The following is a 17,228-nucleotide window of genomic DNA, read 5'->3' as shown; positions in this document are numbered from 1 at the left end:
AAGTTGCATAATGTGCAATTTTCTTTTTAAAATTTATTACAGAATAGTGTTAGTAGTATAGTAATAACTTCCAAGGATTTTAGAATCACAGGCCACTATTTTAGGGAATTGGAAAATGGGATAATTGATTCTGCCCATAAATGTCCTTCTGGGGAGTATGTATCTCTCACATTACTGAAGATGTTTCATTTATTACAAAACTTCTATTGCTGATATATTTACCTTTTTTTGTGGTCTTTGAATTTATCTTTTAGCACTTTAATTCTAACTAAAAAGTGAAATTAAAAGGGAGAGGAACAGGCCTTTGAAATAGTTTACATTATTTTTAAGCTTCTATTTCTCTTATTTCTTTGTGTATTCTTTATATTTTTCTTATTTAATTCCTAATATCATAAGATGACTACTTCATAAATTAAAGCCTCATTTGTCCTATTTTACTATTTGATTCCTTTACTTTGTTTTGGTCTGAACTTGTCCTACCATTAATAATCAACGTGTAAATTCTTGCCTTTCATTAGAGCCCCTCTTCTTTGACAGTCAGATATGACAGTTGGTTTCCTTGTTTTAATTTAATAGCAGAGTATGAAAATTCAAACAAATTCTGTTAGATATTTGCCAATCTGATACTGGTGACTCCAATGAGAAGGCACTCTTATATGTTGCTTTTTAATTCCTAGAGTTCCTAAATTTTAAACTGTGTGTGTGTGTATGATTATATTTATTTAACAGAGAGAGAGGGAGAGAGAGAGAGAGAGAGAGAGAGAGAGAGCGTGCGCGCATGCACAAGCAGGGGGAGCAGCAGGCAGAGGGAGAGGGAGCAGCAGCCTCCCCACAGAGCAGGGAGCAGACAGGGCCTTGGGATCAAGACCTGAGCCAAAGGCAGACGATTAACCAATGGAGCCACCCGTGCGCCCCTTAAACTATATATATTTTAGATTATTGCTATCATGCACAAAAGACCTTTAAAACATTTGTAAAGTACTAGATAGGTGTGCTTTGGTGGCAAGTTAACATTTAGTTAACATTTAATGATTTAATGCGTGTGGGTTTTTTTTGTTTTTTTTTTTTTTGCTCCCTCTGCTGGCAAAAGCAATTAATGAAGAAAGTAATGCCACATGTAAGTGAACTTTTTTTTTTAAGTACAAAATTACATGCATTGGTGGTTGAAGGATAATAGAACATTTTTGTTTTCAAAAAAAAAATATATGGATATGGTCAACAATAGCTGCACTGTAAATATGGGGAATTTTAAGGATAATGAATCTTATTCTTCAGATGTATTTAAAACATGGATAGAAACCTAGAACTGTGTTTTTATCCTTTTGGGAACTTTAAAGAGAGCTTGTAGAACAATGGATAAAGAAAGGAAATAATGTGTTTCTTTAATTTCCTCTTCTCCCAAGTGTGACTTGAATTATATTGACAAATGAAGAGAACAATCTTACTGAAGCAAACTTTTAGATCCCATTCAAAGTAGGTTGTTGCTGTTTTTCTTTTAGACTTCTTTCCCTTGAGGTTTGATTCCTATTGGGAACTTTCTTCCTGTAAAAAGAGAACATAAATGTAAGTTGGAGGACACTCCCTTTCTCTCCCAGTAAACCAGTTCTCAGACAGATGAACTGAATGCCAGCTGCTTTGGGGAAGCTAGGTAGGAGAAAATGTTGCAGACCTGACTCTGCAGGAAGCTGGCTAATCCCTCTGAGGCAAAGGTAAGCTCTGACCCTCACCAGGAGCCAGGAGAGGAAATAGTTAAACATAAGGGGAGTCTAATAGATGACAAGACTGACTCAGGCCTTGGAGAGTGAGAGTGACTATTCTGCACATTAAGAAAAATGAATAAAAGGCCAGAGAGTATTTTCAACTAAAAGTCAGTGTGCCTTATAAAAAAAGTTTTATAGACTATTTAAAATGTTCCAGTATGTCTGAAAGTTGTAAAACTCTACTCTTGAGTTTTTCTAATTCTTAATGACCGTCTTAGATACTTCTTGTCTTCTTCTCAGAATGGCTTGCTTTTACTAAATACAGGATGGTAACAGTCTAGAGCCGTGGATTTGTAGTATGAAGGATGTACAGTTAAACCAAAATGATCCTACTCAGTAAGCAGTTGTTCATCTTTGAGGCGTCAAGGAAAAATTCCTCATACTTAAATGTTAGAGGAAGGAGACCTCTTAGCTGTGTATTTCTGTAAAGGGGTTGCTCTGTGGCTTACTCTACAAAGGAGTTTATATTCAAATAGAGGCATTACTGGAAGTGTACATAATTTTTTAAGCTACTGAAGTCTTAGTGTTTCTAAATCTGTGTCTACACTGATTGTTTATTTAACTACTATTTCTCCTTATTTTTAGTCATTGAGTTTCAGAATTTTTTTTTGTTTTATTTATTTGCCTGAGTTAAAATAATCTGAAATCATTCAGACACTTGACACATAGTTAAATTCTTCCTTTGGCCTTTCAAATTTGACTGTGTTTTGAAGACAAGCCCTGTGTCTTAGAATAGAATGCAGTAGGGTCCGAACACATGATACATGCGTGCACCCACGACTGCTAGTTTGAAGTCCAGTTAGCCACTAAATTTTATTTGACATTTATCTAAAAGGCTTAAACTAACTTTTGTTACAAGCATTAACCTGACAGTAGAAAGCAAACCTTGTAAGTAAAACCTGATTTTTTTTAATAAATATTTGCAACAAATATAGAATGATAAACTAGCACAGAAAGAGATCTTTGAATTCTTACTCCAGTTTCCTCCTTTTACAGAGGAGGAAGCATTTTTCCTCCTCCAACATTTGCTATTACTTGACAGCAATGGTTCTCTATCATGTGTCGAGGGATGTAATGTTCCCTTTGGTACCCCTGCCTTACTCGGGGGAGTGCTAAGGGGATGTCAGTGTAGGGAGTCCCTACATGGTAGCAAGGAGAGATCTGTTGTAAACTCTTACCACTTTACTGTTGCAAAATATTTGATCATCCAAAGGACTTGTGAAGTAGGAGTTTGAGTATTTATTTTTCAGTTTGAAAAACTGACATGATTGTCATAGATAAATCTGATAACTGTCTGAAGCCATTTAGGCCAGTAAGTGGCATGAATAAAGCTTGAATTCAGGTCTTTGCACAAACTTGCTACTTTTGACTACACCATAGCTCTTGGTAAAGGTCAGACGTGCTGATAGTGTCAGACTTTGGACGAGAACTCAAGTCGTCTGGTACACAGCCCCATGCTACTTTGTGAGAAAAATAATGCTTTCATTTGAATTTTTTGAGGTCTCATTAAAAATCAGAATTTCTGAAGCTCCGGGATCCCTGGGTGGCACAGCGGTTTAGCGCCTGCCTTTGGCCCAGGGCGCGATCCTGGAGACCCAGGATCGAATCCCACGTCGGGCTCCTGGTGCATGGAGCCTGCTTCTCCCTCTGCCTGTGTCTCTGCCTCTCTCTCTCTCACTGTGTGCCTATCATAAGTAAATAAAAATTAAAAAAAAAAAAAAATTTCTGAAGCTCCACTTTTGATTTTCTTTTCTTTTTTTTTAACTGTCCATATGTCTTTAAACCTTAAAGGAAGAATTGAGTTAGAACATTCATGTATTGCTGCTCTATGGAACACAGCACAATAGTGTTGTGCCCGGAAGATATATTTTAGGATAAATGCGGCACATGTTAAAAAAAAAAAACACCACCAAAGTAGGTGCCTGCTGTGGCAGCAGGACATTGATTCAAAAAGATACAGTTTTAATAAGTGTTTTGTTAAAACATTTTTTTTTAATGAAATAAATACAGGGTTACCCTAAAGCTATTTTCATACAGTTTTAAATCTCAAAGCACTAAGACCCAAGTGATTTTATCATTTTGGTTTAGGGTGGGGTTTTGTAATTCTTATTATGAAAAGTTTCAGACTTACCCAGAGATCAAAGAAAATTGTATACTGAACACTCATTTTCCGTTACTCAATTCAGTTATCAATATCTAGCTGTAGTTAATTTAATGAAAGTCAATCTGTAGCAAATGACAAGCACACCACTGAGGACTTGAAGTCCCAAGTTTTATTTGCTTCATAATTTTCTGTGCTGTACTCCATCTCGAATTTGACTGCTTTCCTTTGCACAACTGTGAGCAGCAATAACACATTCTAAGCTATGAAATTTAATTGTTATCACCAGCTTATGTTCTGTGTTCAACAAGTGGTTAATGATTTTACTAAGTGGGAAGAAGAATCTTGATGTTAGTAGTTTTATTAGTAAAATATGATCCTCTCAGCTTTTTTATAAAGGGCCCCCTTTTCTTTAAATTAACTACAGAGTTTGTAGTTTTTGTAGTTTTTTGTTTTGTTTTGCCATAGAGTTACATATTGAAAGATAGTATATTAAAAATACTTATTCGTTAAGGTCATATTTTGCGTCTATTATAAATCTAAGGAATAGAATATATGATTATTCTACATTTAAAAATATGAGAGAGTATAGTTTGGTGTATCATACTGTCCTGCCTAAGCTGAGATTCCTAGAATATAATTAAAGAGGCATTTGGATTTCTGTTATACTTCTTTGGTCTGTTTGATATTTACTTTAACAGAAAACTCTTTGAAGTATGGTAGGCCTGACTAATAATAGACCTTTTGTTGAATATAAAAAGAAAATGCATTTTGTTTCCTTGCACACATAACAATGGTTTTCCTGTTGAACTTATGTTTGCTTCTTTGAAGAATATATGTATATATATAATTTTTTAGTAATAACAGAGGTTAGAAACTATTTTATATAATAATTTATAGGTGATAATTTTGTTTTTAAAGATTTTATTTATTTATGAGAGAGAGAGAGAGAGAGAGAGAGAGGCAGAGACACAGGCAGGAGGAGAAGCAGGCTCCATGCAGGGAGCCTGATGTGGGACCCGATCCCGAACCCGGGACTCCAGGATTACACCCTAGGCCGAAGGTGGTGCTAAACCGCTGAGCCACCCGGGCTGCCCTATAGGTGATGATTTTAAATGACCAGTGTGTTTTGGTTCTCAAAGGATTCATAAACCTTGGATTTGTGGAACTGTGTAGAACAAAGATCCCACAAATCAAAGCAGTTTTTAAATTTCATAATAGTATCTTTAACCTTTGAGATTTTTTTTTTCTTGTTTGTCATTCCCTTCTTATTCCTATAGAATATTTCTTATTCTTGGGTGGATTCCTACCTCAAAACTACCAGGGTTCTACCTAAAACCTGTTTTGTTAATTGCTTTCTCATTTGTTCAAGGTTGAAAGCCCTCTTTGGCTAGTTTGCCTATTTCACTAGGATGCTATTTGTTATTTTAAGTACTAATCACTACTGACCTAGTAGTGTTAGGAATTAATGTCTCTCCCTCCTCCTTAAGTGTTTAATCTCAATATAGACTTAGTTATGTTAGAGTATTTGGGGAATGGGATGGGTATGGTAAATAAAGAATCTGAAAATTCCTACATTATGCACTTGTGTAGGTGGGGGGAAATATCATTAAAAAACTTTTTTGGGTTCAATAACTTCTCTGAATATAGTTTTCAGAAGGATTTATGGTTAAGATCTTTCAACATTTAGTTCTGTGATGAAACATGATTTTCTGTTTACAACTTGCAAGTTATATCTTAAAAGACCACTTACATTAGAACAAAGCAGTCTTCATACAAGCGTGGTTTTTGAGACACTCAAAATTTGTGAGATTTTATAAAATTTTGTATTGGGAGCATGATAGCAATTTTTTTAAAGATGTAAGACTTGTAGTTACCTTAACTGTGTGTCAGTCACGATCTGTTGCAAAGTCAGCATTTATCTGGAGATTGGCCTTACACTTTGAATTTTAACATTTACAAAACTTATTCTTCAGGATTTATTTTTCGTTTAATACCAACTTTTTTTAATGAAGTGGTTTATACACTTAGTCACTTTTCATTGCCTGCTACGAACTTGCAGTCCTATCTTTAACTGGAAAATAGGTCATAAAATTAAGATGTGGGATGCTCTCATGATTTCAAGATAAGATGTTTTGCATTTTTTAAATAAAAAGCTTTAGTACCCTTTTAGTTATGTTGATTGGTTTAATAAATAATTATGAAGTGGTATTCTTCTTTGCCATAGATTTATCAAGTTCTTACTACTTAAAACTTTTTTAGGTTCAAAGTACAGAGGGAGAAGCTCCTCACGTTCCAGCGGCATACCAGCTAGGTCTTACCAAGTCAAAAAGAGGTGAGTAGACTAATACCTACTAGTTCCCAAGCACCTTACCAAAGTGTCATCAATGGATTTGGGTTTATCTATCAGTATTTGAGCACCTATAACTGTAAAAGAAGGTTAAGTACACAGGTATGCATGTTTCATTATACTTTGGTGATAGAATTTTTTATACTCTCTTGAAGACTTTTGTGTTCATAAAGTAATTTTAGCTTGCTTATCCTGAAATGCAGTTCTTTGTACTCTTAATTACTTTTCAACTCTGCATAAGAGCCAAATGGGAAGTGATAGAGCCACACATTGAGGCCTACTTTTTACATGGTGATGATTGAGATACATACTTGTGGGGTTTTTTTTAAGATTTTATTTAGGGGGCACCTGGGTGGCTCAGTCAGTAGAGCATTTGCCTTGAGCTCAGGTCTTGATCTCAGGGACTTGGGATCGAGCCCCATGTTTGGCTTCCTGCCCTGCAGGGATTCTGCTTGTTCCTCTACCCCTGCCTCCCTACTCTGCTGTCTCTCTCTCAAATAAATAACATTTTTTTAAAAAAGATTTTATTTAGTTATTGGGAGTGCATGTGCAAGTGAGGTGAGGAGGGGATGAGGGGGAGAACGAGAACATTCAGCAGGCTCCACGCCTAGGGCAGAACCTGAGGCAGGGCTCGATCTCAGGACCCCGAGATCATGATCTGAGCTGAAATCAAGAGTCAGGCACTTAACCAACTGAGCCACCCAGGGGCCTCAAAATACACACTTGTCTTATTCACGTTTGCTTTTCATTAATTAAACATGGCTCCTAAGTATATACATGCATATGCCTCTAGCAAAGATACCCATCTCTCAGTAATGGTTAAAGCTAGTTAAGTTAAATTCAAACTGTGGATCAAAGGTGAGTGGCTGTAGATAACTGTTCTTTTCTTGAGTTATTAATTATTGACCAAAGAACCTTCGAATCCATTTCTTTCACTTTTAATTTGCAACAAGAAAAGCATGTCTGATGTTTAAAATCCCAAAGCTTTTGAGATTTAGAGAAAAGGAGAGAGGAAGTAAAGATGTTAAAGTGACCACTGAAGGTAGGATGGTTTATTTTTAAAGCTTTACACATGCTGAACCACCCTGGTTTTTTTTAAACAAAGATTCATATGTATGTTCCTAGAATAGGAAATTGCATGTTTGTTCTCTTTTGATCTCTGAAATGACTTCATAAGAGACAATTTGCATATAATTTTTCTTTTATTGCATCGTGGTGCTAAGAAACAAGTCCGCTTTCACTAGGTCACTATAGTTCTGGTCAGACAGAAAAAGAACTTTCCTGTTTAATTTTCTTCCCCTTTTAAAGTCCATAAATATTTGTGTGTGTTTCCGAGTTATCAGGCAGGGTTCCCAGACATTAAGAAATTTTTCCTTTAGATAGGTTGACATGGGATACATTGGAAAAAGCATCTTACCCTGTGTAAAAAAAGGGGCGGGGGATTTAAAACAATGCATAAGTATCTTAAGGTCTTTCAAGAGCAAGCTCTCTGTGGTAGAAAAGACAAAATGTGGTTTTGTATTTACATCTGAGTTTCTTCCTCTTACCAATAAGATGTCTCTTATTTCTGGTGGCATAAGTAAAAAAAAAAAAAAATTAAAGATTTTACCCATCTATTCATGAGGGACCCAGAGAGAGATAGGCAGAGACACAGGCAGAGGGAGAAGCAGTCTCCATGCAGGGAGCCTGATGTGGGACTTGATCCAGGACCCCGGGATCTTGCCCCAAACCAAAGGCAGACGCTCAATCACTGAGTCACCCAGGTGCCCCATAAGTAAAAATGTTAACATTTTTATGAATAACACTTTTTTTTTCACTTTTTAAAAATTAACAGTAAAATGGTTTTGTATGTGCATGAGAGGGTATTTACATCATTTTTGAACATAGCCTATCAAATTCTGATAATGTGATATGAAAGTATCTTAGTTAACTATAATTACAGAATTAGAATCACTGGTAAGATATTCATTTTACAGGTTTAGTAAAAAATGCATATAATACATTTATAGAAATACTTTGCACTTTAGTAATAGGACTTTTGAAGTTACAGTGATCTTAATCTCATATCCAGTCCTACAATTTAATACTGAAGCCTGCGGGCACCTGAGTGGCTCAGTTGGTTAAAGCATCCATCTCTGGATTTTGGCTCAGGTCACGATCTCTCAGGATGGTGAGACTGAGCCTCATATCGGGCTCTGTGCTAGGTGTGGAGTCTGCTTAAGATTCTCTCTCCCTCTCCCTCTGCTCCTCTCTCCACCCCTTGACCCCTGCTCTCTCTGTCCCTCTTAAAAAACATACTGAAGCCTAGAGAGGTTTAGTGACTCAGCTTTTGTCTACTAACATTCAGTAAACTATATTGAGAGCAAACATTTTCCTTATTATAGAAGATGTATAAATTTCCTTTAGTCTCATAGCGTATACAGGTGTTCTGTTTGTTTCTTCACGATATTGGACAAATACAAATTCTAGGTTTTGTTTTGTTCTCACTTTAATGTTTTGCTCTAACTTCCTGGTTTTTTGTTTTTTGTTTTTTTTTTTTACTTAAAATTTTTTTTTTAAAATTTTACTTATTTGAGAGACGGAGATAAGAGAACACAGGCAGTGGGAGGGGGTGAGGGAGAGAGAAGCAGGCTGAACAGGGAAACCGAATTGGGGCTCCATCTCAGGACCCCGGAATCATGACCTGAGCCAAAGGCAGACACTTAACTGACTGAGCCCCCCAGGCGCCCCAACTTCCTCGTTTTTAATTAGAAATAATGTTATATCTCTTCAGCTAGGTCAGAGATCTAATTGTTTTTAATCCCAGCTTTTTCTTCAGAGAACTATTTTTTTTTTTGCTAAATGCCTGACTAAAGAACATGATTGTGACTTACACTTTACAGAATACAGTTTTGCTTATACCCTATTTAGTTCCCGAAGTAACCCTGTGAGAAAGAAGAATTATTCTGTTTTGTGAAGAAGAGAAGTTACTGATTATTGTGATAAAGTAGGAACTTGAACCCAGGCCCCCTTGATCTTTCCACTGCCCCACACCTGCCCTGAAGCCTGAATAGTCAACGATCTGTATGAACTCAAGGCCACGTATGGAGGTGAACTCAGCAGAGACTGGCCTCCACCGCAGATAAAACAGATCTCAGCAGAGAGGACGTGAGCGGAGCTGGTCACTCTGGCTCCCCCAGGCTCTCCAGCAGTTGCCCTTTGCCCAACCACATAGGCAGTTTCACTTCTAAATCCTTTAAGTGACTGTTTAATTTTATTGTTGCTTTAAGAAGAAAGTTATCATTGATTCATTCAGCAAACATTTTTTATTGTTCTAGGTACTGGGATACAAAATAGAATAAATTAGGTTTCTGTTTTCAGGAGACTGATAGTCTAAAAAAAAAAAGACATGCAAACACATAATTATGGTGATAACTGCTCTGATGTAAGATGTTAATCATCTTCTCAGCTGATATAATGCATAATTAGTACCCATGGCTAACAGCTTACTCCAGTTCAGTTTCACAATTGTCCCAGTTTACCTAGAGTTATCAAAGATGTGGATCAATTTCTTTTCTCATTATGCAGTTTTGTTAACTTCAAAAGAATGTTACAGAATTATTCTAAATTTTAATGAGAAGAAATTATGCCATTCTGTGATGCTCTACATTTAGAACCCGAGGCTGCAGTGGGATCTTTTTCAAAATCAAGTGAATTTTAATTGATTTGGGATTTTATTCAAACATATTACCAGGTTCTGTCATTCAGATCTTGAATGTGGATTTGGTAAACACACTTTATTTAGCCAACTGCTTTTGAAGTTTTGCAGAACCTGACCATCTCCTGAAGCTTCTCCCCTGATAAATGTAAGAGCTGTAAAGTCTTCCTGTACTTACAGTGTGGATGGGCATGCGATCATTCTTGTGCTTCGGTGGCCTTTTTACTTTAAAAAGTGTTTTTTAGGTTATACTAACCAGGAATTAGAGTTTTCAGGCGAAAAACCAGAACAGGGTTTTTATAAGATTAACAATATTATGTACCGATTGACTATGTTTGCATTTCATGCAGTTGTTAGGAAATCGTTGTTTCATGACTTACAAATGTTTGCATCGTTTGAAATATCAGAAACATTTAAGTACTCTGGCATGCAGATTGGTTAATTTATTGCTATAGTCTTATTTTCTTAGTAGGAAAATAATAGAACTTTTTATACACTGCATGTAAACTTCTAATTTTATCTGCTAAATATCTTTACATATTTAGGTGATGGAAGTAGCTTACCTTGGGATTTCTGTTTTTATTAGTGTGATTCTTTATGTCAGCCAATTGTCTTTCTAAGATAAGACGTTAATTGGATTTACCAAAATATATTAACACTGGAACTTAATTAGCAACTGAATGCAGAGAATTTCTGATGGACCTGATTCCATTTTAGGATGAATTTGAGTAACCTCCTGTGCTTTGAAACCACATTTTGCATAAGTGATGCATATTTTCTAAGAGGGACTCAATTACGGGGACACCTGGGTGGTTCAGTGGTTGAGCATCTGCCTTCATCTCAGGTCATGATCCTGGGGGTCCCGGGATCGAGTCCCTCATCAGGGTCCCCGCAAGGAGCCTGCTTCTCCCTCTGCCGCTGCTGCTGCCTCTGCCTCTCTCTGTGTGTGTCTCTCATGAATAAACAAATCTTTTAAAAAAATAAAAGGTATCAACACAAATATCCATTAGGAATCATGTATCTGTAATATTTTCTTTTCAGTGAAGTCATATTTAGCAGTTTTGCCTAACTACGTTTCTTTTGGTAGATCACCTGTTACGTACTGCAAGTCAGCACTCTGATAGCAGTGGTTTTGCTGAAGATTCGACCGATTGCCTCTCCCTTAATCATCTTCAGGTAAAAATGTTTATTGTAGTAGGTACTGTGATTAACTTCTTCATATTTAGGTGATTTTTCAGTAGCTATATATTTCAAGACTGAATCTTTCTAATCTTTACTTCTCAAATGACAGGATAAGAATGCCAGGATGTAGATACTCTCTAAGCATTTGACTACAAGTTTTAGTTTTCACTAATTATACATCTTTCTCTGACTGGACTTTTAAAAACAAAGAGACTTGTCTTAATTTTTGAGCTTTCAGTAAACACAGGTTATTTTGATCGCTAATCTATTCTCTCTGGTATTTTTCTTCTTTTTTCTTATCATTGTTTGCATATTTTACCATAATTGTTTTATTTATTTAGTAACTAACAATAAGTGTGTTCATAGCTTGCTGAATATTTTATGACTTTTATGCTAGAGTGTGTCAGGTAAGCCAATAGCAGGCACATCTTTACCCTTACAGAGTTTACGGTCTGTGTGTAGTACGTGGAACCCTTGTATGCACAGGTACAGAAATATCTAGAAAGTGTTTAAAATATTTATAAGCAAATTTCAAAGAAAAGTGTTAGTGTAAGAGAAAAAAACCCAAAACGGCCTTTAGGAATCTTGTCCTTGAGGGGTATACAGACAAGAGGAGACTCAGAACAAATAATCCAGTGGGCAGAACTGGGAGGTGGAGAGCCTTTTATAAAAGGAAATCTGTGGACATGAGCGTGGAAAGATAAGAATTCAGCTTTTTGGAAAGCGAGTGACTGAGTCCTTCTGAGGAAGTAAATGAGGCAGAAGCAGGAGTGGAGAGTAAATCGATGATAAGGAAGAGAAGATATGAGTGTTGACTCCTTTTCCAAATAAGGGTAATAGGTCTCTGTGTTTTTCTCATATGGGAATGACTCAGGGAAGTTGTCTGGCTGAGGACGAGGGCTCTAAGAGGACAGTGGGATTGATGCAGGAAAATCTGGGATGAATTTGTGAAGAGAAACCTAGTCCTGGAGAGGATGTGATCAGACGTACAGATTGGAGAGTTAGCTGTGAAAAAAAAGGGCAGTTTCCTCTCAGAACAGAGAGACAGGAATGGTGGGGAGGGGTGTGGGAATGTTGAACCTATGGGGAGAGGTGCTGGAGGAGAAAGTTAAACGTTTGTCCATCTTCTCAGCGATTCAGTGTCCTGTGCTGGGAGGAAAGGAAATGGGTGCTGAAAAGGGGACTGAGGAAAATAGTAAAGGTCTGGAATAATCTCTCTGGGAACGGGGTTGCCGATCAGGGGCAGTTTCGAGCGGTACGAGGGCCCTAACTGAGGCCCTGTACTCCCCGGAAGTACACAAGCATCGCATCACTTTGGTATTTTTGCTGATGAAACTTCGTATTTGAATTCTCCGTCTTCCCACCTGTGTCCCATTCCCAGGTTCCTGAGTCCTTGCAAGCCATGGGGAGTAGTGCTGACAGCTGTGACAGCGAGACCACCGTCACATCTTTTGGTGAAGAGCTTGTCACACCGACAGCACAAGACCAGCCTTATTTTAATGAATCCGAGGAGGAGTCTCTTAGCCCTCTTCCAAAGGGCAGGGACAAGGGCAGGGAGCAGGCGGCACCGGCTGCTGCCAAGAGGTCAGACAGCCAGGATTCCCCGCGGCGCGAGCCTGCGGCCCAGGCAGGGAGCACGCAGTCCACCTGTGGTGCAGGCGACCACACTTCTGAAGTCACTGAAGCGGGACAGGGTTTGCCTCCGGCACAGCCAGCGGACCTGCCACGGGAAGCCAGTGCCGAAAGCGATGTGGATAAAAGCAGTGAATGTGAATTTGCCCACTACACCACACACCACATTCTGAAGTCACTGGCTTCGATTGAGGCTGGGCACGGGGAGAAGGGCTCTGAAGGTGCACCCGGGCCCCCCTCGTCCGCAGACAGAGTGAACACAGCTTTGCAGCGAGCTCAGATGAAGGTCTGCAGTCTGTCTCATCAAAGAGTGGGGCGCAGCCTGATAAAGTCCAAGGATCTGTTGAAGCAGAGGTACTTCTTTGCGAAAGCCGGCTACCCTCTGAGGAGGTCTCAGTCTTTACCAACCACTCTGTTGAGCCCAGTAAGAGTTGTATCCTCTGTCAACGTCCGGCTGTCCCCAGGAAAGGAGACCAGGTGCAGTCCCCCCTCCTTCACCTACAAGTACACACCTGAAGAGGAGCAGGAGTTAGGAAAGGAGGTGGCCGAGCCTGATGGCCAGTCCTTAGTCAAATCCACTATTTTCATCTCCCCGTCATCTGCGAGGAAGGAGGCAGCGTGTCCGAGCGAGCTGACCCGCTTGGAGGAGTGCCGTCCCCGAAGGACTCCGGCCCCCGCGTCCCAGTCCACCTGTTCCCTGCACTCCGTGCGCTCCGAGTGGCCGGAGAGGCCCCTGTGCGAGCACACGCGGACTCTGAGCACTCACAGTGTTCCCAGCGTGTCCGGCGCCGCCTGCAGTGCCTTCGCCGCCCCTTTCGGGTGTCCTCACTCGCACAGACCCGCTGCCTACCCCTACCGGGCGTGCCCCGTGAACCCCCCTTCCGCCGTCGAAATGCAGCTGCGAAGAGTACTGCACGATATTAGAAACTCGCTGCAGAATCTTTCACAGGTACGGGAAGAAGATGCTCTCGTTTCTTTTACTGATCCGAGCACCTCTTAGCTCCCCGAGAGGCTGGGGCCCATCAGGCACGATCCACCTCGGCTTCGTTTTCTTACGAGTCTAGGCATACGTGTCCCTGCCCTCCTCCCACGCTCGTCCCTCCCGTCTCCAGGGGGCAGCTGTCCCGGTCCGAGCACGGCTGACCTCTCCGCCCGGGCTCGGGGTCGCCCCGCCTCCTAGAGGAGAGGCTGCTCATGAGGTAGCCCCCCTTCTTTAGCCTCTTCTCCACGGTCTGTTCTTAGGTCGTCCCTGTTATTAAAAAAGTCTTCCCTGTCAGTACTTTCTCTCCTTTTCTCTGCCATTTGACTGTGTTTACCGCCTCTTTCCTCTCTAAGCCTCCCTCCCCCTGGGCTTCTGTGTGGCCGCGCGCTCTCCTGGTTCTGCTCCTAGCTCTCTAAGCTTTCCCCTCCATCTCCCGACTCCTGGTGCTGGTCTCCTGGCACAGGATGAGTCTGCTTCCACTGGGCTCAGAGACTGGAACTACCCCAGGAAGGAAAAAAAAATCAGGTAAAGTGTGCATTTGCCTAAAAATAGTCTGTCTTGTCACGGTGAAAATTAATTGCTCTCAGATACGTTACGTGGGCTGGAAGTAATTCCCCAAAAAGGGTTTGACAATAACTACAAATTGTCTTTAGGTTTGCATTTCCCATTTCCTTTCTGAATCTCTCCCCAGGCTACTTGTGTTTAGGCAGTTGAGGAAATAAGAATGGTAGCGTGGTGTAATGATCAGAGCATTCAGCCAGGAGTCGGGGTTCAGAATGCGTCTAATAGATCCTTACGATGACATAATAGACAGGAAGCCACTAGGAAAGTAAAAATGAAAGTTGCAAGTTCTCTTTTTAAGAGAGGGAGAGAGACCTATATTTTTTTAATTTATTACTGTTTTTTTGTTTTGTTTTGTTTTTAGAGAGGGAGGGGAGGAGTAGGGCCGAGGGAGAAGGAGAGAGAGAATATTAGGCTCCACGTCAGCACAGAGCCTGACACGGGGCTCGATCTCATGACCCTAAGATCACAACCTGAGCTGAGTTCAGGAGTCAGACGCTTAACCGACGGAGCCACCCAGGGTCCCCGAAAGTCGCAGCTTCTTAAGTTATGTAGCAAAGTATATTTTCTTTTAAAGATTGTATTTATTTATTTACTTTTTAGAGAGAAAGAGAGTGGGAGGGGGCAGAGAGGGAGAAGGAGAGGGCCGGGGAGGGAGGCGGAAAGACTCTCAGGCAGACTGCGGTGAGCACAGAGCCCAAGGTGGGGCTCGATCACGGGACCCTGGATCATGACCTGAGCCTGACACTTGAGCCACCTGGGCGCTGGGCGCCCCAGGGATACCTTCTTTTAAATAGAGATTTTATCCTCATGACAGTTGTCCCCTGATGATTTTTGCCCTAACCAGATGTGGGTATTTCTTCTTCCTCCTTACAAATCGCAGTTTGGTTTCTCTGTGAGCGGGACATCCAGCCTTTCAACCGTTATTACGTGAAACGTGGGGTTTCCGGGGCTCTGTTGCCTACGCCCTAATGGTGCACCTTTCTCTCTAGACCAGCTTGTCATTCTGCTCTGGATGTGGCCTTCTCCTCCTGGATGTCCCGTCAGTAACTCAGCTAATTAGTCTTCTCACTGCCCCCCAGCCCCCGAGAGACAGATACTCTCTCTGGCCTGGTCTCCGCCTGTCCCCCCACTCTCATTCCTTGTGGGTGTGCCAGGGGCCGCGCTGCATGCAGGCCCCTAAGCAGGTGTGCGTTCCGTGGCATCTGGTTTTACGGATGCCCCTGTTTCTTGGTCTTTAACCTGGAATGCCCCACCCTGGCCTTTCTTTGCCCGACTGAGTGCTGTTTACTGCTGAGGCTCAGCTCAGGTGTCACCCACCAGAGCTGGGATCCTTTACTCACCTCCTCTAGGTTTTTGTTTGTTTCCATCAAGTGCTCCCCTTCCACACCCCAACGTTGTAAGTTTTGTCTCACTTCTCTCTCTCTCTTTTTTTTTTTTTTCCTTAACACCATCAGAACACGTGGAGGCTGGGAAAGCCTTTTGCCTTCCTTTTGTCTTTTTTTCTTCACCAACTAAAGTAGTGGCATGTGGTAGATGCTTAACTGTCTACAAATAAGTGTGAGGATGGCTTGCTCCTCTCTCCAGCAACTCAGTAATTTCCGGCAACTCAGTAATTCTCAGATAACTCAGTCATCTGAGAATTTACTATCACTTCTACATTTTTTAGTTTTGTTTCTCTTTTCGACTTTCTTGAGGCAGGAGGGAAGTCGTACAAGACATAGATTTGAATGATACATGTTTCTTTTTCCCTCCTTTGTTCCAAATAGACCGACTTACCCCCAAAACAGTTAGGAGTACCAGAGGTGGCAGTGGGGGCTGACTTGGCTCCTGCTCACAAAATGAAGTGGGGTTTTTTTTGGTAGCGTTTTGTTTTTGTTTTTGTTTTGCCTCAAAGAGAAAATTACGTAGGCCCTAAATTCCGCCTTTTTTTAACACCTTAGATAATTTGGACGTAGCCGCTTTAACATTGATTTGTAATCATACTTTCGCTTTTTTTGAAGTACCCTATGACGAGAGGATCTGATCTTGCTGCTGCTCCATATAGTACCCAGAAATCATCTGTTCTACCTCTATATGAAGTAAGTGCTTATTTAGATCTTTTGTGTGTTACAGAGTAATTTATATGATTTAGAAGTATAATTTTGTCATACTGTATTTTAGAATACTTTTCAGGAGCTCCAGGTAATGAGGCGGAGCCTGAATTTATTTAGAACGCAAATGATGGATTTAGAGTTGGCAATGCTGCGTCAGCAAACCATGGTTTATCATCATATGACCGAGGAGGAAAGGTAAAAGTTCATTTTGTCTTAATGTAACTCAAAATATTCTTCATGCTAAAAAAAGCATTGCCAACTTTTTTATTTTTAAAGCTTCATTTTATGTCTGCTGGTGTGTACTGTTTATTTTGTGAACCACTGTAAATTAGGGCCTCGTGTTTTACTAATTAAGCTGCTTTCAATGTATTAAGGAAGCCAGTGGTTGTAATCTGTTTTTTAGTTCGGAATATTTGGGAGAGAAGGTAGAGGAAGAAAGACTGTTTGTTCTACTGGTCACACCTATGGTTTTCGCTGTTGTGCTAATTTTTAGAACTTGCGCTCTCAGTGCCTTCCACTGGCTTGTGAGAGAGTGATGAATATGAATCTCCAAACTGCTTTTTTCAACCTTGCGCCTGTCATCATACCAATAGGTATGAAGTGGATCAGCTTCAGAGTTTGAGAAATTCTGTGCGAATGGAACTTCAAGACCTGGAACTGCAGCTGGAGGAGCGCCTGCTGGCCCTGGAGGAGCAGTTCCGTGTCGTGCGCATGCCTTCTCCCTTCCGTTCCTCAGCTCTTATGGTACGGTACCTTGGGGGTTGTCAGCAGTTTTCGCTTAGGATTTATTTACAATGTTCCACATAATTTAGGACAAATGCCTTGATTTTAAAACACTTACTGTAATGGCTTTGAGGCAAGCAGAAT

At 40.4% G+C, this 17,228-nt stretch overlaps 1 protein-coding gene and 1 long non-coding RNA gene across 14 annotated transcripts in view; one reads left to right on the top strand and one right to left on the bottom strand.

The window, feature by feature from the left end:
- LOC144304772 (uncharacterized) overlaps positions 1-17,228 on the bottom strand; it is a 130,780-nt gene that overhangs the window by 4,011 nt on the left and 109,541 nt on the right. For 6 of the 8 annotated variants that reach the window (XR_013371734.1, XR_013371732.1, XR_013371731.1 and 3 more), the window contains one exon: positions 1,358-1,542. This is a non-coding gene — a long non-coding RNA (uncharacterized LOC144304772). Of the gene's footprint in view, positions 1-1,357; positions 1,543-17,228 lie in introns of those variants that run through there. The other 2 variants (XR_013371736.1, XR_013371738.1) reach the window with 1 other exon arrangement.
- The window catches only part of ITPRID2 (ITPR interacting domain containing 2), a 110,918-nt gene that overhangs the window by 83,776 nt on the left and 9,914 nt on the right, over positions 1-17,228 (top strand). For all 6 annotated transcript variants that reach the window (XM_077883325.1, XM_077883324.1, XM_077883322.1 and 3 more), the window contains 6 exons: positions 6,124-6,196; positions 10,996-11,084; positions 12,472-13,671; positions 16,269-16,346; positions 16,429-16,556; positions 16,955-17,105. In XM_077883325.1, the coding sequence (XP_077739451.1) occupies positions 6,124-6,196; positions 10,996-11,084; positions 12,472-13,671; positions 16,269-16,346; positions 16,429-16,556; positions 16,955-17,105 (1,719 nt within the window). The remainder of the gene's footprint in view (positions 1-6,123; positions 6,197-10,995; positions 11,085-12,471; positions 13,672-16,268; positions 16,347-16,428; positions 16,557-16,954; positions 17,106-17,228) is intronic.

This window comes from Canis aureus, chromosome 34 (genome assembly GCF_053574225.1).
Source record: "Canis aureus isolate CA01 chromosome 34, VMU_Caureus_v.1.0, whole genome shotgun sequence".
NCBI classification, from domain to species: Eukaryota; Metazoa; Chordata; class Mammalia; order Carnivora; family Canidae; genus Canis; species Canis aureus.
Note: the sequence above shows the minus strand (reverse complement) of the source record. Positions and strands in the feature narration are given on the sequence as shown.